This window comes from Lutra lutra, chromosome 18, assembly GCF_902655055.1.
Source record: "Lutra lutra chromosome 18, mLutLut1.2, whole genome shotgun sequence".
Taxonomy (NCBI): domain Eukaryota; kingdom Metazoa; phylum Chordata; class Mammalia; order Carnivora; family Mustelidae; genus Lutra; species Lutra lutra.
This window is the reverse complement of record NC_062295.1, coordinates 36,069,345-36,091,708: the sequence shown is the minus strand read 5'-3', so window position 1 is coordinate 36,091,708 and position 22,364 is coordinate 36,069,345. Positions and strand designations below refer to the sequence as shown.

General features: G+C 49.2%; 1 protein-coding gene and 1 long non-coding RNA gene across 3 annotated transcripts; both read right to left on the bottom strand.

The window, feature by feature from the left end:
- Positions 1-3,210: 3,210 nt before the first annotated feature.
- Positions 3,211-4,188, bottom strand: LOC125090659 (olfactory receptor 10AC1-like). Its single transcript, XM_047713536.1, has one exon. It carries the CDS (start codon positions 4,186-4,188, stop codon positions 3,211-3,213), a length of 978 nt encoding a protein of 325 aa, XP_047569492.1.
- Positions 4,189-19,480: 15,292 nt separating this feature from the next.
- Positions 19,481-20,857, bottom strand: LOC125090663 (uncharacterized). Of its 2 annotated transcripts, none has more exons than XR_007124410.1 (3): positions 20,665-20,857; positions 20,286-20,422; positions 19,481-19,819 (listed from the first exon to the last, which is right to left on the bottom strand). It is a non-coding gene; the product is annotated as an uncharacterized LOC125090663 (long non-coding RNA). The 2 variants fall into 2 exon arrangements; XR_007124411.1 differs by having other exon boundaries at positions 20,286-20,419.
- Positions 20,858-22,364: the final 1,507 nt, after the last annotated feature.

The window sequence follows — 22,364 nt, the reverse complement described above, 5'->3', positions numbered from 1 at the left end:
GAGCGAGCTTCCCCACTCTGAGCACCTGCCTGACCAAGGCTCTGAGCACTTGTTGCCTGGGGTAATGGCCAGGACAGGAGTATGGGCTACAGTAGAGGGGCCTTATGTGCCCTCAGAGGACAGAGAGACTCCCCTTCCCCGCCAGCTGTGCTCCCAGGTGGCCCGGGGACTCCTAATCTTTCCCAGTGCCATAGGCGCCTTCGCATTCAGGGACCTGTGTGCCCTCTGTTGCTGTACACCTTGGCCCTCAACCCTGTGGGTTATTGTGGATCCCACCCCGGGCACATGGTGGCAAGGGATCTAGTGGCCTGATGCCAATGGTCCAAGCGCCCCCTGCAAGGCCCAAGGAGGTTAGCAAGCCCCTCGCTAAAGTCAAAGCCCACAGATGTGGCCCTGGGCTGGTCAGCTTGCAGGACGCCAACATGCCAGGCCTGGGGGTCCTCCCGGACCTCTCACTGTCACGTTGCTGCAAGTTCCTCATATCCTGGGGAGGCTGACGGGGATACCCCGGAGAGAGAAGGGGCCATGGGGGGACAGCCACTGCAGACCTTTCCAGTAAGGGTCTGTAAGGTCAGATCGGTGGGGGATGGAGAATCTGAAACTGGAAAGTGTCACGTGTCTGAAAGCTGCTAAGAGAGTAAATCTTCAACGTTCTCATCGCAAGGGGGGAAAATGCGGCGAATGTGAGATGATGTTAACTGTGCTTGTGATCATGTTACACTATACGCATCTATCAAACTGTGCTGTACAACTGAGATTACGGTCATTACGTATCACTGAGATCTCCAACATCAGTAAATAAAGGAAAAAAGAACCCATAACTCGAAACTTGATGTGTCTCGAGACTCACCAGATTCTAAAGGACCTTGTGCAGCAGGAGGGGTTCGGACAGCTCCCGGCTGCTCGGTGGTGGTGCACACCGAGTGGGGCGCCCCTCCTCTAAGCCCAGCCCCAGAGCCAAGCCAAACCAGACCCACGCACAACCACAGACGGCCACGTACCAGCCCTTCACAATACAAGACCTTCTCCTACCTGGTGGTTTCGGGGGGCAGGGGTGGGAGTTGCCTCTGGTGCCTGGAGCCAGAACTCCTATGTGCATCGGGACAGCCCGTTCTCCTCCTAGCACCGGCCTGAGGGAGACACGGAAGATGACAAAGCAGGTGGCGTGGGCGGGCGGATAGCCAGACAGACAGAAACACCCCCCCCCCGTCACAAGCCATCTGAAGCAGTTGGGAACCCTGTGTGGCCTCACATATTATATTCCCTTCTTCCCGGGCTCCAAGGCAGCCCCTATAGATGGGCCATTTCCCCAGCCTCTCAGACTTCCAGTGTCTGAATGGGACTCTAGGGAGGGGGAATGTTTCTTGGAAGAGTTCCCTCCCGCACGATCTGGACTTCTGGCCCTGGTACAATCAGGTCTGCCGAGTTTTCTAGATGCAGTTAGGACTCCAAGTTACAAGCCCGCTGCTTCCGAGGCTCCTTGCATTGATTGGTAAGTTGGGCCCCAGAATTGGCTAGCTGAGGTTTTCGGCCAGTTCTGACACTCTGACAACAGACCCCAGAGGAGGACTCCATTGGACAGATTCTTGCTCTTGGTAGGACTCCAGAGCTTTGCCCCGGGCCTGTAGCCCGTATGTGAGACCCCCAGAGAACCCAGGAGCTCGCCCATGGTTTGTTCCTCTCATCACATATTTATTAAGAACCACCAAGTTCATGGATCGGGAACTAGAAGGGCAGGGTCTGAGGTCTGGCTTTAGGGAGCTCACCCTGTAGTTGCGTGGGGGGTGTGGGTAGTCGGGCGGGAAGTGAGGCACATGCTGAAATTCTATTTTGGCGTCGCAGCCTCTGTCATCGAGAGGAGGAAGACATGTTCATAGGTGGAAGGAGAGGAAGAAAGTGTACCAGGGGCATAAAGCAGCAGGAGCAAAGTCAGGGCAATCCCGAAGTCTTGCCGTACTTGGCGAACAGTTGAACCAGCTGTGGTTTACTTTATAGATGGCAAAGTGCACAGACCTGATGTAAGCATCTTGATGGGGATTTGTACACATGTATGCCCATGTCATGACCAGCCAGATCTAAATACAGAATTTCTCCGGTGCCTGTGCCAACCCAGACCCTTCTCCCAGGTAACCCCTGTTACGGTTTCAGCCACCGCTGATGAGTCTGTCGTTGGCCTTACGAGCAGGGAGCCATTTGGTGTGTACTCTGAGTCTCGCTTCTCATATTCAGTGTCATGTCTGGGTCTGCCAACAGGAACATGTGTCTTTCTTATTATTGTGTACAATTCTGTCACGTGAATATGCCACAAAGTTGTTGGTGTCTAGTTCTTTCTTTCTTTTTTTTTTTAAAGATTTTATTTATTTATTTGAGAGAGAATGAGTGAGAGAGAGCATGAGAGAAGAGAAGGTCAAAGGGAGAAGCAGACTCCCCAAAGAGCCGGGAGCCCGATGCGGGACTGGATCCTGGAAGTCCGGGATCATGACCTGAGCCGAAGGCAGTCACCCAACCAACTGAGCCACCCAGGCGCCCTCTTTCTTTTTTTTTTAAGAGGAGGAGAGAGAGTGGGGTGGGGGGAGGGCAGAGGCAGAGAGAGGGAGAGAATCTTCAGTGAACTCCACGCCCAGCACGGAGTCCAATGTGGGGCTTGAACTCATGACCCTAAGATCATGACCTGAGCCAAGATCAAGTGTCAGATGCTTCACCGACTGAGCCACCCAGGCGCCCCATCTTTGTGTCAATTCCATGTTCATGAACACTTGGCTTGTTTTCGGTTTTTGTCTATTATCAATAATGCAGCTGTAAACCTCTTGCGCATGCACTCATTTCTCTTCAAATGGATGCTGTGTGGCCAGAAGTCAGAGCCGCTGTTCTCAGCCAGGGCTGACCTCGCCCCTTGGGTGATGTTTGGCCATGTCTGGTGACAGTTTGGGGCATCTCAAGTGTGGGGGAGCAGTGGTGTGTTCCTGGCATCTACTGGGTAGAGACAAGGGCTGCGGAATATCCCACAGTGTGTGGTCACCAGCAGGAACTGTTCAGCTTGAAATGTGCATGGACGCCAAAGAACCAGGCTGTGGTCCGATTTTGGAGTCCTCATACACTGTACACCGTGTTTCCATCTAGCCCATCCTGGGGAGCCACAGATGGCTCTGGAGCAGTGAGGTTCCCCTCAATGAAGGAGATCTCAGGACAGTCACCCCCTGGCTCACACTGTTAGTTGATGTCAGCCTGGCGGACGGTCCCTGGCGTCCTGCCACTGACTGCCCGCTGCAGGGCACCCTGCACATCCCGGTTCCGCAGCGTGTAGATGGCGGGGTAGAGGAGCGGCGTGAGGCTGATGTAGATGAGCGAGACCAGCTTGTCCTCCTCGAGGTCACGGCTGCTCAGGGGTCTGGCGTACATGGCCGTGGCACAGCCATAGTGGAGCACGGCCACCGTGAGGTGTGACGCCACCGTGTTGAAGGCCTTGCGGCGGCCAGCAGACCCCCCAACGCCCAGGATGACCACCAGCACCCTGGTGTAGGACAGCAGGATCAGGGCCAGGGGCAGCACCAGCAGCAGCAGGCAAGCCGCCAGCAGGACCCACTCCTGCACCTGGCGGTTCCCGCACGCCAGCACCAACACTGCTGGCAGGTCACAGAAGACGTGGTTGACGAGGCCACCCTGGCAGAAGGGCAGCTGGAAAATGGCTGTGGTGAGCCCCAAGGCCAGGATAGAGCCCCCAGCACAGCAGGAGGCGAGGAGGCACCAGCAGAGCCCCATGGTCATGAGCTGGGGGTAGGAGAGGGGGTGGCAGATGGCCAGGTAGCGGTCCAGGGCCATGGCAGCCAGCAGCAGGCACTCGGAGCCTCCCAGCGCCACAAAGAGGCCCATCTGGGCAGCGCAGGTGGCTCGGGCCACCGCCTGGCCCCCCCGCGGCAGCAGGAAGCCCGCGAGCATGCGCGGGGTCAGCACCAGCGTGTAGGCCACCTCCACAGCCGACAGTGCCCCCAGAAAGAAGTACATGGGGGTGCGCAGGGCAGGTTCCAGGATGGCCAGGCCCAGGATGAGCAGGTTTCCTGCCAGCGTGGCCAGATAGAGCGGCAGGAGGAAGGCAAAGAGCAGCAGCCGCAGCCCCTGGGGCCACCCGGAGAAGCCCAGGATCACGAACTCCCGTGCCGCGGTCCAGTTGGATTCTGGCCAAGAGCTCATGAGGGGACCTGCGGGGGGACAGGTGGGCGGGCCGGAGAGGAGGGTCGCGGGGGCGCATCCCTCCCAGAAAACACATGGACGGTCCCCACACCCCTTCCACCGGTGACACCGGGCTTCGTCCCCAAACTGGCACTTTCTGCCCCTTGCTGCCCTCAGCCCAGCGTCCCCCAGGAATTCAGATGTCTGGAGCCACCGTCCGCTCTTCCTCTGGCCTCCGTGCCCTGTGCACCCAGGGGTCTCTGCACACCTGTCCACCCAGTCCCCAGGTCCGTCCAGCATTTGGAACCCATAGCTCCTGTACCCGACGGGCCAACCTTACAGGGAGGAAGGTGGGGATAGGCTCCTGAGTGGACAGTGGCCTGAGGGGTCTGATTTCTGAAGGGACGGGCTCTTTCCCGAGCAGCTGGTTCTGGGGTATGGACATGGTCGCTCCTGGGACAAAGCCCGGGGTGAGGTGCTGGAGCAGCACCAGAGTCTCCTGTCCTCAGAGGCCCATCCTACCACCTGCACTCACCCATCCCGGGGAGGTCACACCCCAGGCTCTCCAAGGACAAACCACACACCCTCCTGCCCTCACCTGCCCTGGCCACTGTCTTTTGTCTCATTTATGTCTTCCGCTCTCCCCTTAGGGGGACTCAGGACACCCCCACGGTCCTCCTGGGCCCGTCCATTCTGACTCCATCCCGGGGAAGACGCGCACCTGCTCCGTGTTACGGCGGACAGCAGCCTTCATGAGCCGCAGCGCCCGCACCAGCGGCCCCAGCTGTGATGTGCAGCCCGAGGCCCCGCAGACCCTCTCCTTTCTCTGAGCCGAAGACCATCAGTAATACTGCCCACACCCCCGCCCGCACTTCCAGCTCAATCTGTCCTGAACTACTTACTGCATCACTTCTTGGGGAAACTTCCTTGACCTTATGTGGAAGGAGCCAGCCGCGGGCTCAGTTCCGAAGACAGAAGTCGCTGCGGATGGGCACCCCTCCCCACCCCTGCAGGACAGCTGGGCAGGAGACCTCTGTTCTCTCCCCGCTCAGGCTTCCTCTCCCCCAGGGATCACAGCGGACCCCCACCGGCCCTCCTGCCTTTATACCGCCCACCTGAAGGACCCTCCGAAGACAGATGACAATTCCTCGCTTAACTCTCCCTTCTTTGCCTTCCGTGTGACTTCTGACTTTGCCTCACGGACATCACGGGCTCCGCGTGGAGTGCGTGACACGCCTGTCCTGAGCAGACCTGTCCCTGCACACGGGGGCCGGGTGTGGGGGGGGGCTTCCTGGAACACCCTGCGGTCCCCACATTACTTATAGGGAAGAGCTGGGCTGACGTCACACGTGACGCATGGGTGAGGACCCCTGTCTCCCAGGTGTCACCCTCTTGTCCCACAGTTGTCATGGCAACTGTGCTAAACTCGGGCTCCTGGATTGGAAAGTCGTGTCTGCTGATTGCTGAATGACTGGAAGTGAGGGAATTCATTCCCGTTTCTCCCAAATGTCTGCCTCCCGTCTGTGTCCCTGTCTGTGGGCCTGCCGTCCCCTTCATTCACTCGACTAAGAGACATATTCTGCTTCTCACCTTTCTCTTCCTACACCCCCGTCCTTACACTGCGCCCCTCAGAAACCTCATGCGAGCTCACCGGAGGAGCCTCAGCTGGCCGGACCAAACGGTTGCCTCCCGGTCCTCACTGCGAAACCACACGGTGGCCGTCCCTCAGGTGCCCTCAGGCCCCCGGGGACCACCGGCCTGGGCCTCCCTCCCACCCGACCCCCTCCCACCGCTCCTTCCTGTTTCACCGCTGCTCCCTCTTCTCATGGGTGCCGCGAGGCCACGTCAGCAGAGCCGGAGGTAGGTGGCAGACCAGTGTCACCCGGCCTCTCTGGCCGGAGGCCAAGTCCCCGAAGCCTGCAAGTGCCCGGCCTCGGTTTCTCTTCCTCAACAGTCCCATATTCCCTCCCAACACCGAGGGGCGTGGGGGGGGGGCCGTGGTGCAGAACCACGGCGTCAACCCCTCTGTGACAGTCGCTGCCACACGTCCAGCCCTGACGGTGTGCTCTAAACGCGCCCCATGCACAGCAATACTGGGTCTTTGTGAGGCTGCTGGGAGGCAGACAAGTCACCATCACTGTTAGTTCACAGATGGGGAAGCTGAGACTTGGGGCGGTCACCCAGCGTCTCCCTTAGCTAGAGGTCCCCAGGTTGGTCTTGAGTTTGAAGTCTGAGCTCTTCTCTGTGTCGGCCTTGTCTGCGGGTCCCTCCCCAGCCAGTTGTGGGGGAAAGAGAAAGGGGCCTGGAGGAGGTAGAAAGAAGCAGATTCTGAGGGAGAGAAACAGAGCAAGGCCCATGACGAGGGACAGGAAGAGGCGACTGCTGAGGGCAGCCGCAGGCAGAGCAGGAGGGAAGCCACATGGCCTTTGGAAGACCATCCTCACCACAAGGGGTTCATCAGGCTCTGGGCTAAGAGACCCAGAGAGAGACAGAGACAGGGAGAAAGAGAAAGACAGAAAGGGACAGAGACAGAGACGAGACACAGAGCGCGGAGGAGAGTCTTCTATGTCCCCCAGGCTTCTGGACCTGAGGACCCCCCCGCCCCCCCCAGCCCACCACCACGGGATTTCTGCTCCACTGCAAACAGGGGTTTAAAGCTGGCGAATTCCAGCAGGGGCTTTGCTCTCAGTCCCTGGCACCCACACCCCATCTTCCGTGGCATCCCTGGAGAAAAAAGACCAAAATCTGAAAACTCATTCACTCAAGCCAGACTCTGGGTCACCAGACCCCAAACTGCTACCTGAATTAAAGCCTCAGCATCTCAGCTGGCCGGGCACCTTGCTCACTGAACTACCCCCGGAGGGAGAGCGGGATCTGCCCAGCAGGGGCGATCTAGTCTGGGCTGAGCGGGGGACCCGGATCCTGGTGGAAAAAGGGCACGTTCCGGCCATCGCAACATGGAACCCACGGGCCTTGTCGGTCCCCCCATCTCCTGCCCACGCCTTCCCCACAAGTCACGCCGCAGCCTGCACGTGCCACCGTCCCCCGCCGCTCCCTGACCGAGCACACCTTCTCCACATCGGAGTGTCCTTCCCCACCTGGAAAGCTACTCACTCCTCACAGCCCAATCAGCAGTTCCTCTGTGGACACAAATCTTAAAGTAGCAGCGGACTACAGGAGGACTCTGCAGAAAACGGGGGGAGGCCTGGCTGCACCACATCGTTCCCCCTCTTCTTCGGTGATCTCCGCCTCTGTTCCCAGGGGTCGCTCACAGTAAGCAAAGAGGGACTTAATAGGTTTCCCAGGGCCCACTTAGGGGTCTGGCTTCACCCAAAGCCCCAGGGTCTCGTTAGCGATCTTGGCCCCACGCTGCGGTGCCGAGGGGCTCGCGGCTGAGGGGTGAGCGGGGAGGATGACTTGGGAAATCTGAACTGGGGTGTCCTGGGAGAGTTGGAAACTTCTGGGCCAGGGGGACGGAGGCCACCACCTCCCTGCAGTGATGGAGGAAATGCAGCGGGAGCTGGGGGTAAACTGGGATGGAGAAAGTGCCAAAGTTTGAACTAAGCGGTGGTCAGCAGCCTGGATCTCAGAATGGGGCGGCTGGTGGCCGGGGTGGGGGTGGGCATCTTCACCACCACCGCCACCGTCACCGGAAAATACCCCAAGGTGCAGAGCAATGAAACTCAGCACCATGGACTTCTCGCCTTCTCACCGCCCCGTTGCAGAGACGACCAGAGCCCTGTGGAAATGGACGGTTCTGTAGCCCGCCCGCTGTTCCCGTTTCCATTGAATTACACCTTGTTTTCCAATTGCTCCATCGTCGTCTTAACCATTTTAGGCATTCATTTTGTTTACTTTTTAAAATAGAAATTCGGGGCGCCTGGGTGGCTCAGTGGGTTAAGCCTCTGCCTTCGGCTCAGGTCATGATCCCGGGGTCCTGGGATCGAACCCCACATCGGGCTCTCTGCTCAGCAGGGAGCCTGCTTCCTTCCTCCTCTCTCTGCCTGCCTCTCTGCCTACTTGTGATCTCTCTCTGTCAAATGAATAAATAAAATTTAAAATAAAATAAAATAAAATAAAATAATAAATAATTTATTTATTTTAGAGAGAGAGCTCGTGAGTAGGGTGGGTCAAGGGAGGACGGAGGGAGAGGGAGAGAGAGAATCTTCAAGCAGACTCTCGGCGGAGTGCAGAGTCTGAAGCGGGGCTCGATCCCAAGGACCCTGAGATGGTGACCTGAGTGGAAACCAAGGGTTGGACACTTAACTGACGGAGCCACCCAGGTGCCACTAGATGCTGTCACCTATTGAACAAGTCCAGGCTGAAGGACATTCAGAGGGTTTCTGATCTTTGGCCGTTACTACCAATACCGAAATAAATATCCTTCCTTATCTACATGGTATTTGGCAAGTGTGCAATTAGGGTCAACGGGTTTGTGTGCTTTTTCTTTTCTCTCTTTCTTTAAGATTATTTATTTATTTATTTGAGAGAGAGCACACGAGCAGGGGGAGGAGCAGAGGGACAAGCAGGCTCCCCGCTGAGTGGGGAGCCTGGTGCGGGACTGGATCCCAGGACCCTGGGATCATGATGTGAACCAAAGGCAGATGCTTAACGACTGAGCCACCCAGACGCCTTGGGTTTTAAATCGTATTTAAAGCTATTTTATTTTTATTTGTTTTTAAAGATTTTATTTATTTATTTGTCACAGAGAGAGAGATCACAAGTAGGCAGAGAGGCAGGCAGAGAGGGAGGGGGAAGCAGGCTTCTTGCTGAGCAGAGAGCCCGATGTGGGGTTCGATCCCAGGACCCTGAGACCATGACCCGAGTCGAAGGCAGAGGCTTAACCCACTGAGCCATCCAGGCACCCCTAAAACCATTTTAAATTTTCTTAGTTATTTTGTTAGTGATTCACATGTTACTTTCCGTCTTTATTATAGCACTAACGGCTCCTGTCTGGAATATATAAAAACACCAGCTCGTCCTCCACCTTCACCAACACGATGCTATCGGACTGTCCTCGATTTGGTAGAAATGCGCTGTCTCAGCATTATTTTAATTTGCACTTCTCTGTAAGTGAAGTTGACCTCCTTTTCCTATTTTAAAAGTCATTTCTATTTTTTGCACTATTCATTCGTATCCCTTTCCTTCCCCATTTTTTTCTATTTGCTTGTGGCTCTTAGCTTTTTATTGATTACAAGCCATTTTAATATACATATTAAAGGAATTCAACTTGCCTGTAGGAGGAATTACAAATCTTTTTCTTGGCTCGCTATGTGTCTTCTGATGTTGTTTATGGCGGGTTTTGACGTGGAGAATTGCTTGATTTCAATGTAGTCAGATTCATCAATATTTTCTTCTGTAGCTTCTAGGTTGCACATCACACTCGAAACACTCTTGAAATAAAAATTATTTCTCCACCCTTTCTCCTCAAACGTTTGTGGTTTGATTCTTTTTTAACAATTAAGTGCTTAATCGACATGCAATTTACCCCATAAGATGTGGAGTAGGAATCCAATGTTATTTTTACCAGATGTTGGTCATCATTTTAAAAATAAGCATTACAGGGCGCCTGGGTGGCTCAGTGGGTTAAAGCCTCTGCCTTCAGCTCAGGTCATGATCTCAGGGTCCTGGGATCGAGCCGCACATGGGGCTCTCTTCTTGGCAGGGAGCCTGCTTCCTCCTCTCTCTCCCTGCCTGCCTCTCTGCCTACTTGTGATTTCTCTCTGTCAAATAAATAAATAAAATCTTTTTAAAAAAATAAGCATTACAATTGACGTGATAGATTACAGAAAATGTGATAGACTACCCAGAATAATGATACAACTGAATTTTCACAAAGTGAAAAAACAGAACACTGTCAGAATTCCAGAGACCCTCCTCACTCCCTGCCCCACTGTTCTCTTCCCTCTTCCCTAAGGGAAAATAATGTTTTTTTTTTTTTTTTAGCTTTAGCACCTTATATAATTTTGCTTGTTTTTGAACCCAAAAATACATATTCTTTTGTGTTTGTTTGGTGTCAAAGAAAAACACAAAGCCATATAGTTAACCATTATCATGCTGTTTGTGTACAGCAGAGATCAAAACCATGGACTGAGTTCTAAATAAGCAAAAGAGAGGGGAGGAAGTAGGAGATTTAAATTTTAAAAAAGAGGGAAAGGGAAAAGTAAACACTGCAGATAGCCTGGGGACAGTGAATCTTGTGTGAACATTTTGAGGGGGGCTATGAACTAGCAAGGGGGTCAGAACAATCTGTCTTAATTCAGGCTGATGAACAGTATCAGAGAAAACAATTTCATTTGTTTGTAGATTCACCAGGAAACCTGACAGATTAGCTGTGGAGAATAACAAACTATCTCTGTAATGTGTGATCTGTCATTTAAAAAAAATTATCTGGAATGCATAGAAGCAAGAAAACATGACCCATAATGAAGTGAAAAATCAATCAGAACCAATCCAGGAATGACAGAGATGACAGATTTAGTAGACAAGGACACTGGGAGGGTTATCACAACTGTATTCCATATATTCTGGAAGCTAGACGAAAGATTGGTCACGCCAAGGAGAGATGGGGAGTATTTAAAAGGGGGACAGTCAAACTTCTTCTAGAGGAGAAAACAGCTGGGTCCAAATGAAACATAAACCATGTGGCGACAATGCGGGAGAGATTGGTGACCTTGAAGACACTGCAATGGAAACTATCCAAGATTAAATAAAGACAAGAAGAAAAAGAATCAACTAGTTGTGGGACAAAGTCAAGCAATGTAATAAATGTGTGATTGGAATCTAAAAAGGAGAAAAGTAGAGGAGGATGCAGAAAAATATTTGAAGAAATAGTGACCCCCGAAATCCCGAATTTAATGAAAACCACCAAATCCATATATCCAAGAAGCTCCACAAACTCTGAGCACAAGAAACATGAAGTAAACAATGAAACAGCTTAAAGTCAAGGGCAAAAAGAAAATTTTAAAAAATCTAAATAAAAAAAGATGCATTTTATATGGAGGAATAAATGTAGGAGTAATCGCCAACTTCTTGTCAGCAAACCTGAAGACAGTGGAGGAATAGCTATAAAGAACCAAAAAGGAAAAAAAAAATCTGTACCTAGTGAAAATATCTTTCAAGAAAGGAGACATTTAAAAATTTCTGGATGTACAAAGGCTGAAAAAATTCATCAAGCAGCGAATCTTCCACAATGCGTGGCAATTGATGTTGGCGAAAATATCCATAGGGCAGGAGGAGACCTCATTTGATGAATGTACAAAGCCTGTGAAGACAGAAGGCATTTAGAGTCTGTGGTAATTAACTGCCTTCTTTATCAGCAGGTACTTTGTGAAAGCTATTCCAACCTCTCCTGTGTTATCAATCAGTAGCGTCAACTGTGAGCCTCATTTGCTCTTTTGAACTTGATCTTTGAAAATGTTCTCACCCATGGTTGTGTCTTGATATCTGTTGCGGCTTTTCTTCAATCATGTCAAACTTGGCATTGGCTTCTCAAACAAATGAACAACCTTCGAGGTATCAGTAACAGATGTCAACTCACTGAGAGACAAGGAAAACCACTCAAAGTCACTTGCTTTGTTTTGAAATTGACTATTGATGTTGTTCTCAATGTCCTTGACTCGTCTTCTCACCTGAGATGTCTCCCAGACATCTCAGAATATGTTTATCTTCTCTGTACACATTTTTCCCCCCAGCTGTCTCCCTCACGATTTAATTGACTCACCATTAGGTAGGTAGCTTTCCTTGCTTGGCTAATAAATGGGTCACTCAGAAACTCAGTTTCATTTCAGCTTCATCTTTAAAAAGGATAAATTTATTTGAAACAGAGAGTTCAGGAGGAGGGGCAGAGGGAGAGGGAGAGAGAGAGAGAATCCGGAAGCAGACTCCCCACTGAGCTCGGAGCCCGACTTGGGTCTTGATCTCATGACCTGAGTGGAAATTAAGAGTCGGATGCTTATCTGGCTGAGACACCCAGGCATCCCAAACCTCGTTTTTATTTTTGTGAAGAAAGTCTGATGTGATGAGATCATCTCTTGTAAGCTTTCTAATGTTTCTGACTGTTGCTCTCCTACGAGCTGGAAAGATGATGAGTGTTAGCCTGGTAAGGTCAATGTCTCTTATACTTTCTAGCACAGTTATGGTTTGCTATGGCGAACACAACACTTTGCCATCTAAATCAGTGACAAAATAATCTTACTCCACCAGGTCTTAAAAGTACAGTATTTGAAGTCACTTTTCCTCTTTTACAGAATGGATATACACCGTCTCTGTTGCAACTGATCTCTGCTGCACCTGGTTGAGTCTGCCATTGTAGTCCCAATGGAGCCATATGGGAATGCGTCACCATGGTTACGTTCCAGTAACACTTTATTTATGGACACTGAAATTTGAACTTTGCAGAATTTTCATGTGTCATGAAATATTATTTTTTTTTATATTTTTTCAACCATTTAAAAACATAAAGGCATTCTTAGGTCAGGAGCGGAAGAAAACCATGTGGTAGGCTGAGTTTGTTGAATGGCCCATGGTTTGCCAACCACTGGGTTAAAGAGAAAATTACAGTGCCAAGTTCCTATGTTAGAAAGAAGATCTTGAATCAAACCCAGCTTCCACCTTAAGACACTGGAAAAAGAATACCGAATTAAATACAAAGTAAGCACAAGAAGGGAGTAAAATAAAGATCAGAGCAAAAATCACCAAAAATGGGAAAACTAAAACAATAGAGAAGATGAATAAAACCACAATTTGGGGGGGGGGGTGGGGAAAGCCAGAAGATTGATAAATCCCCAGTGAGACTAATCAGGAAAAAAGGAAGAAATAAATGACCAAAATCAGGTAAAATGTGGAGGCAACAGAGCCATAGGCTCATCTCAATAGATGCAGGAAAAGCATTTGACTAAAATCTGCATCTACCCCTGATAAAAATTTTCAGCAAACCAGAGAGCAAAAGGAACCTCCTCTATTTAATGAATGGTAAACAAGCTCAAGTGAATTTGTGTCTTTTGAGTAATTTGTGCAGTGTATCTGAATTGCTGGATCTATTGGGATAAAATTGTTCACATATTTAAGTATCTGTAGGATCTGTGGGCAGTGGTCATTTGTGCTTCTCTTTTTTTCCCTAATTAATCTGGCTAGGCTATTTTCATCGGTCTTCTCAAAAGATCAAGTTTTAATTTCATCAACTTTCTCCTTTATTTTGTTCTCTGTTCTATTATTCTTTGTTATATATTCTATTTGATTGATTTCTCCTCATGTATTAGTTCATTTCTTCTTCTTCCTTTTGGTGAACCTGAGTCGCTTTCTAGTATGATAAGGAGGAAGTGGGTGTCATTAGCTTTAGACCTTTGTTCTTTCCCAAGGTAGACATTTATTGCTCTTCCCCTCTAAACACTGTTTCAACCATGTCCCACAAAATTTTATACATTGTTAAAATTGTTTCATTTGATTCAAAATACTTATTTCCTTTTTGATTTCTTCTTTGACCAGTTTTTCTCCAGATATTTCTGGGCTCTGTTGTTAGGTGTAAGTGTGTTTATAATTGTAGGCATTCCTGATGGATTAATCCTTTTATCATTGTAAAATATTCTTCTTTACCTCTAGTAACAATTTTTTGTCACAAAACCCTATTTGTCTGCTATCGGTCTAGTTACTCCATTTATCTTTTATTATTGTTTGCATGGCACATCTTTTTTCATTCTTTCAAACAATTCTTGTCTTTCAATCTAAAGTGATAATCTTCGGGCACCTGGGTGACTCAGTTGGTTAAGGGTCTGCCTTCGGCTTAGGTTGTGATCCCAGAGTCCTGGGATCAAGTCCCACATTGGGATCCCTGCTCAGCGAGGATCCTGCTTCTCCCAGTGAGGTCCCTCCACCCCCTCCACATTCCCCCAGTCATGTTTTCACTCTGCTCTCTCAAATAAAATATTTAAAAAAATAAAGCGATAATCTTGTAGATAGCATACAGTTGGATCACATTTTTTTAAAAGATTCATTCATCTGAAAGTGAGTGAGTGAGCAGGGGGAGGGGCAGAGGGGTAGGGAGACAGAAAATCTTAAGCAGGCTTCTTGCCCAACATGGAGCCCAACATGGAGCTCGATCTCATGACCCTGAGATCATAACCTAAGCCTAAATCAAGAGTCAGACTCTTAACTGACTGAGCCACCCAGGCACCCCTGGATCATTTTTAATCCATTCTGCCCGTCTCTACCTTGTGATCAGAGGGTTTAATCTATTTATATTTAGAGTAATTACTGATAAGGAGGAGACTTAGTTCTAGAGTTTTCCTGTTTGCTTTATGTACACCTTGTCTTTTTTATTCCTTTATTTCTCCATTGCCCTCTTTTGTATTAATAGATGTTTTCTAGTTATACCATTTTGATTCTGTTTCCTTTACTACATATTTTTGGGGCTTACCTTCTTTTTTTTTGAGATTTATTTATTTTGAGAGAGGGAGGGAGAGGGAGTGAGCACAAGGAGGAGCAGGGGGGAGGGGCAGATGGAGAGGGAAAAGCAGACTTCCCACTGAGCAGAGAGCCCAGTGTGGGACTCCTGGGATCAGGACCTGACTGCAAAGGCAGATGCTTAACTGACTAAACCACCCAGGTGCCTCAAGATAAATGTCCTCTTAATCCCCTTTACCTATTTCCTACTCTCCTACCCATGTCTCCTCTGGCAACCAATACAGTTTGTTTTCTGTATTTGAGAGTCTGGTTTTGTCATTTTTCATTGCTTGTTCATCTGTTTTGCTTCTTAAATTCCACATATGAGTGAAATCATATGGTGTTTGTTTTCCTCTGACTTATTTCACTTAGCATTATACCCGCTAGGTCCACCCATGGATTCAAGATCCATGAAATCCTGCCATTTGCAATCTTGCCATTTGCAAGATTTCATCATCTTTATTCATTCATCTGAAGATGGACACTTTGAGTGTCCATATCTTGGCTATTGTAAATAATGCTGCAAAAAACAGAAGCGTGCATATATCTTTTCAAATTAGTGTTTTCATATTCTTTGGACAAATACTCAGTAGTGGGAATACTGGATCATATATTTCTGTTCTTAAGTTTTTGAGGAATCTTCATACTCTTTTCCATAGTGGCTGCACCAATTTGTATTCCCACCAATAGTACATGAGGGTTCCTTTTCCTCTACATCCTTGCCAACACTTGTTATTTCTTGTCTTCTGATTTAACATCTTATTTTTTCTTTTAGATTTTATTTTACTTGCCAGAAAGAGAGAGAGAGAGAGAACACAAGCAGGGGGAGCAGCAGAGGCAGAAGGAGAAGCAGGCTCCCCACTAAGCACGGCGGGATCCCAGGACCTTGGGATCATGACCTGAGCCAAAGGCAGACGCTTAACCAACTGAGCCACTCAGGCATCCCCTGACTTAACATCTTAATTTAAAACAGTCTAGCTTGGATTAATACCAACCTAACTTAAATAGTATATAAAAACACTCCCCTAATATACCTGTTTTTTCTCTCCCCATGTTTGTATGTGCTATTATCATCATACAAATTATATCTCATAAACCCATCGACATGGATTTTATAATTTACTTGAACATATTTAAAATAGCTTCTTTGAAGTCTTTGTCTAGTAACTCCAACATCTGGGATTTCTCATGGCCTGTATTTATTGACTGCTTTTTTATGTGTATAGGCCACACTTTCCTGTTTCTTTGCATGTCTCTCTCTTTTACATAAAACTGGCTATTTTAAATAACAGTGTGGCGATGGGATTGCCTTCCCCCTCCTCTGAGTTTTTGCTCTTTGTGGTTGTGTTATTTTCTTTGACTAATTCTGTAAAGTCTGTATTCTTTGTGTGAAGCCTTTGCTCAGTTATCCTAGTTTTTAGCTAATGGTTGTACAGAGCTTTCCATACAAACCTTAAACTGGTAAGTCTTCCAGGCTTTGTCAAGGGGCCCCTTGTGTGTTGGGGCTACCCTCATTCTGCACTAGCCTTTCTGCTTGCTCAGAGACTCAAGGCCAAGCAGATGTGAGACTAACGCTGTCCATGGTACTTCCTGAGCGTGTGCACGGCCTCCTAGGCAAGGGGCAAAGTCAGAGCTTCTCTTCCCCCAAGTTTTCCTTCCTTTTAAGTTCTTGGCCAGCCTCTTGTTTGCCTCAACTGGTATCATCGCCCCAGAGAGCTACAATGTGATTAAAAGGCCACTAATTGGTTTTGACAAATGCCCCGGGGATAGGGCTTTACTCCCACAGTGACCTCGCAATCAGGGAAAATAAAGAAGTTCCTGTACATGAGGCTTTTCTGGGGAGCTGCCACACAGGCCAAGTTTTGACAGTTCCCTGGGGATGGAGCTTCTGGGGAGTTTCAGCCCATCTGGTCCCTCCAGTGGCAGCTAGGCTGCTGCTTTTCACTGCTCCTGTGTTTTAGAGCAGGCAGTTTTCAAGGCGACCCCAGAGATGGGGAGAGGGGCATGGAAATAAGGCAAATTCAAATGCCTGAAGTTCATTGTTCTTATATTCAGCCATTTTTCTTGAATAAAGTCTCTGCAAATCGTTGCAAGCCTTTAATCAATTTCCAAAGTTCTGGAAAAGTTGATTATGACCATTATGTTCATCAATGTTTTGTTGTTTTTATGGAACAGAAGATTTTCAGAGGTCCTTATTCCTCCATTATGGAAGTGCCTGTCCCCTCAGGTTTACTCTTGATTCAATAAATGGAAAAAAAATAATGAAGTGCAATATTTTCCTTTTGCAAAAATATTGGCCAAAAAGTGTTTAATGTTTCTGAATCCAAAGCTGACAAGGATGAGAGGAAACAGGCTTTCTCACACAGTTGGTGTGAGTGTAACTTGCTGGAAAGGAAATTTGGTACTTGTCCCTATAAATTGGAATTTAAAAAAATCTCGTGTTTTCCTGTGGAGCCCCTTGTGTCAGAGAGATTCTGTCAGGTTCAAGAGGGAGCACCATCCTCCCAGGTGAGAGCAGGAGGGGACTGGCTGAAAGGATGAGGATGGGGAGTTCCCCCAAAACAAAGGCACATTGTGCCAAGCAGCTGACCACATGAAGCCTCAACACAGGCAGGAACAGGGAGAGAGGGAGAGAGAGGAAGTGGGACCAAACATTCTTTCGTAGTGTGGTAGGGAGAAACCAGGAGACATTTTTCACAGGACAAGAAAGGATACACAGGCTTTAAGGTGTGTGAACAGACGGTTTGCCGCACGATCTTTGTGTGCCTTCGAGAGCCAGACAACAGAGGAGTCGTAAACAACTTTAGCCGGTAGTTTGATCTGTGATCAATAAATGCCAAGACTTCGATGACAAATTCACTTAGAACACCTTTTCATAAGCCCACTCCTGACCAAAAGTGACAGCCTAAGAGGATGGGAGTCCCCTTTTGTGGGAGGCGCTACTATTGTTCTCATTTTACAGCTAAGGAAATGGAGACCCCCTGCTTCCCCTTCCTCTTGAAAGCATGCACACACGGGCACACACGGGCACACACACACAGCTCATGGCCAGAAACTCATGGCTGAGCTTTTTCTACCTAATTAAGTCACCATTTCCACACTTGTCTTAGGATGGGGATTCATCCTAATACCTTAAAATCTTTGCATCTGTGTTTTTGAGAGATACGGAATTGACATTGTTCCTTTCTCAAAATTTACCTTTCAGGTTTTGCAACAAGGCTATTCTGGTTTCCTAACACACATTTTCTATTCTCTAGAGACATTTATGTAAGATTGTCATCAATATTTTTCTAAAGCATTAAGAAGGATTTGCTGGTGAGCTGAGTCTGTAGACTTTTTGATGGGAGGATTGTAAACTATAGATTCCATATCTTGTGTTGGTTTTAATAAGTTGTGTTCTCTAGAAAGTTATGTTTTAACCAGATTTTCAAACTTACTGGCATAGGATGTTCATAATGTCTTCTGTGAGCTCTGTAATGATGACTCACGTTTTCCCATCCTAATGGCTGAGGGGAGGAGAACAGAGATGGCATTCCAGGCAGTGGAAGAGCATGAGCAAAGCCCTAGCACAGAGACTGAACCAGCAGCTGGATGCACCTGTCCGGAGATTTGAGGCACAGGCCCCAAGGATATAGAAGGTCCGGATATCACATCCTGTTGGTCCTGGATAGGAATTTGTTAGTAGATGCAGCTGCCATCTGACTGGATGGTTCCATCGGCCTGGGGGTCCCAGAGACAAGCCAAAGAGCAAACTAAGTCACACTGTGGCTTGAAAACAGGGCACAGCAACCATCTGCCAGGCTCCCCCTGCACTACGCACCAGTAGGGTGTCATTTCTTGCTGGTTGATATCTCCATCAGGTATGCTTTCTTGGGTCCCTGGTGCAGCTGCTCCTCCACCAGCTCTGCACCCCAAGCCCTGCCTGAGCCCAGTTTTTTGTTTGGCTTTTTTAAGTAGGCTCTGTGTCCAGCGTGGAGGCCAATGTGGGGCTTGAACTCAAAACTCTGAGATCAAGACCTGAGCTGAGATCAAGAGTCATATGCTTAACTGACTGAGCCACCCAGGTGCCCCTGAGCCCAGTTTATGATTGCAATCTGGTCCATCCATCTGGCCTCATGCCAGCCCCACTCTATCAGCATGATCCTAACCTCTCTGGCTTCAGCTCAGCCCCCTACCCCCTTTCTTGATGCCCCCACATCCACCTGGCTTCCCCATCTGCTAAAGGCAGATGTCATTGTGGGTCAGCTCCTCTGGCTCGGATCAAACAGGGACCTATACAGACAATGGCCAGGACCCTCACAGGCTGGAGTACAGGGGCCATGCCCATGTTGCCATATGGCGCAGACACACCCACAGTCACCAGAACACAGAACCAAAGAGGAATATGTCATCACTTTAACCTTGAAACATAACTGAATAATATGTTTATATTATTATAAATTATTATAAATAATTAGATTATTATAAATAATCCTTACCTCTGAAAGGAGGTAGAGGTCCCCCACTATGAATGACCCATTTCTTTCACCAACTCATCAAAGTGTGTTTTAACTGTCAATTTCAGCATTAGGACAATAGGATTCCAATACTTTTAAACAGTCCAATGTGATCACCCTTCTAGGCAATATTGAAGTGGGAGTTGCAGCTGGAGCTCCAGGAAGGTGGGGGGGGGGTCCCTCCAGACAGCACTCAGTGGACTCAACGACATTTATTCTTGTCGACAAAATGTTCTTGAGAACTAACACAGGCCACACTCTCTGGTAAGCATCGCACACCATCTTGCTACAGGGGCTTGTAAATTATGTAGAAGAAATTATTTTTAGTTGGCCAGATGTTGGGGACTGGCCCTGAAAGGAAAGAGCACAGCTGACTGTAAGAAAGGACTTTATTTCTAAATGGAGCTGGGGTCTGGTAAGGGTACGTGTCTGTGCCCTGCCAGTGCTCTGGTGCCCACCCCCAGAACCAACAGCTGCTGATGAGCCTTGAGTGGGTCTTGGGGGTGGGCTGTTGGAACTGAGGGAGGCCCCAGGTCTCCCTTTTGGGCAGGCCCCCTTTAAGAAGACTGGGGCAGCTGGCCTAGAGCCGTGGAGGTTTCTCACAGAGCCGCAGGCCAGCCTCTGGGACTTTGGGGCTCATAACCCAGGAGGACAGCCGGAGTGAGTAACTTGATCTGCAATTGCCCACGTCCCTCTGTCTCTTGCAGCTTGAGAACCTGGTGAAGGAGAACAGGTTGAGCTCCAGGAGGGCCTGTCTGGTGCTAGCTGGAAAGGGGGCTGCTCCCCGGTCTTCTGTGCAGTGGCAGTTCCTGAGGAGGCACTTAGGTCCCTGGGGCAGAGGGGAAGCTGTGCATGTCCCACAGCAAGTCCCCTCCAGCCTGGGCCCCTTCTCTCTCCACCCCCTTCCCTGTCCACCCTTTGACCAGGAGGGTCAAACCAGTCCACCCCCACTACCACCATTTTGTTCCTTTTTTTTTTTAAATCTCGGTCCCTTGTCTATTCTGTCCCACATTCTCCTTATTCTTGACCTTCGTCTGTCATGTTTTATGTTTCTGTCCCTAAGGCCCCTTCCCTTTATCTGTTTCTCCCTTGCTCTGTGTCCCTCTGACTTCTCTTGCCATCTGCCCCGCCCCTCCTCTGTCATCTTCCTCTCCCCAAACCCCAGCGAGAGAGGGTTGCAACCTTGGAGAAGGCCCTGCAGGCTGTACTGGGCTTTGGCATCCGGGATGGGAGCAGCAGTGGCGCTGGGAATGGGGACGACAGGGAGTAGCAGCAGCATCAAGACCACAGGGCGCCACATGGCCGGGCAGGCAGGGCTGCTGGCAAGGTGGCGAGGGCTGGGTGGTCAGAGGCCCTGCCCTTTGTCCAGGCACTGCCTCCTATTCCACCAACACCCCCATTTGACCCCTTCTGTCCCCTCCCCCTTCCAGGTGCTAGGCCCACCACCCCCGAGGCACGGCCCTGAAGTCCAAGCCTCAATAACTCCTCACCGGCCCATAGGCCTGACCATCTTCCCGTTGCTCTCAGGTCCGCCCACAGCCGTCACTGGCCTTCTGCTCACCAAGGGCTATTAGTTCCAGACGGTTCTCTCCTGAGCTGCTCCTAGAGCTTTGAACTCCTCCTGCAACGGGAGCCACGCCCCGTCCGAAGCTACTCCCCACTCTGACCACGCCCCCAGGGAATCGCCACGCCCCACTTATTGTTACACTCTACCCTTCACAGAAAGATCACGCCTCCATGGCAGCCATGCCCCAACCACTGTTATGCACTACCCAAGTCCTACTATGGCCACTCCCCCAAGACACACCCACACCCTTTAGCCACGCCCCCTAGAGTCAAGACAAGCCTCCGCCCCCCGGCCACGCCCCAGGCCAGAGCCACGCCTCTACTTGAAGAGCAAGGACCCGGAAATCCCTGGTGTCTGGGGGCTCTCCTCTGTTCCACTCTCAAAGCCCACCCAAATGTCTTGGGGCACCCTTTCCTCCACTGTGGCCTGGAAAGTCTGTCCAGGAAGCATGCCAGGCACCCAGGGGAATCACTGTCATCTGCCCACTGTCCCAATGCCATGACTTTATTTTGTCCAAGTTTTCAGTTTAGTCAGAAGGGTAAATCTGGTTCCTGTTACATCACAGTGACCAAAAATGGAAGATCAGAAATTATTCTTTGGCGTGATTGCCTCTTTAAAGAAACTTGCAAAACTTTATCTTCAATATCCTTACATTTCACTTGATGAGGTATAGCTATTCCCTATCTTTTCTGTTTGGAGCCCTGGTTTTTTGAGGTCATTTTGTTTTTTTCCAAGTATGTGAAATTAAGTACTCCCCCCACCAAGCAGTTTCTCCTCTGCACCGCTGGAGTCTCCCCCACTTCGGAGACTCCTGTTACCTTGCAGAAACCTCCACTTCTACCTTTTTCCCCCACACATTTTTTCTTGCCACACAGTATCTCCCAGCTCATCAGCCATCCACTCATCTAAACTCCTGAACCTTTACTGTTCAAAGTCAACATTTCACCTCTTTTTCACTTATTCCTACCTCACATTAGCAATACACTCTCAGTTCTTTGAGGATGTTTACTTAGCGGTGGTGGTTCAGGCTGTTCGCGGTGTTCTGGTTTTCCTGAGCTTCTTTTTTCCCAGGAGTTCCTGAAATCTTGTCCACAGGAAAAGCCACACACACTCCTGTTTCCCGGTGAGGGTTTATGAAAAACCTGTGTACCCCCAAGCTGGGAAAGCTGGTGTGGATTTCCTTTGTCTACCCAACAGACAACCATGCTACAAAAGGATTCCCTTTCCTTGTTTTTAACCACTAAAATCTGCCAATTTTCTTCCGTTGCTGCGAAAGCTTAGCTTTGGGTGGTATGGGGTGGAGTGAGGGCTGAACACCTGCCTGTGTGTTCCGTCTATTCCCTAGTCCTGTCAGGCTTGTGGGTTGTCTGGTGGTCATGAGCTAAGTACTTGGTTTCCTCTTCCATGGTCATCAGGTCGGCTGACTGTGTGGAGAAAACAATATGGTTTTGGAGCTGTGCTCGGCAGATGCCAGGATATTTGCACCTGTTTCTTTGCCGTCTCCAGAGGCTACATGTTCCTCTGTTGAGAGAACACTGTCCTGCTTCCCGTGGAGAATCTTGGGACATTATTTTCACTCCATACTCTGCTTTCAAGTCAACAATTCAACTAGTTCCCCAGTCTAACAGGTACTACAGCAATCTGATTTCTTTAATATGAAAGGGAAACTTTTTTGTCATGAATACCATGGTGGT

Bases quoted from the DNA above. Each gene is read 5' to 3' on its own strand.
- LOC125090659 (XM_047713536.1), bottom strand. From the start codon at position 4,188: ATGAGCTCTTGGCCAGAATCCAACTGGACCGCGGCACGGGAGTTCGTG.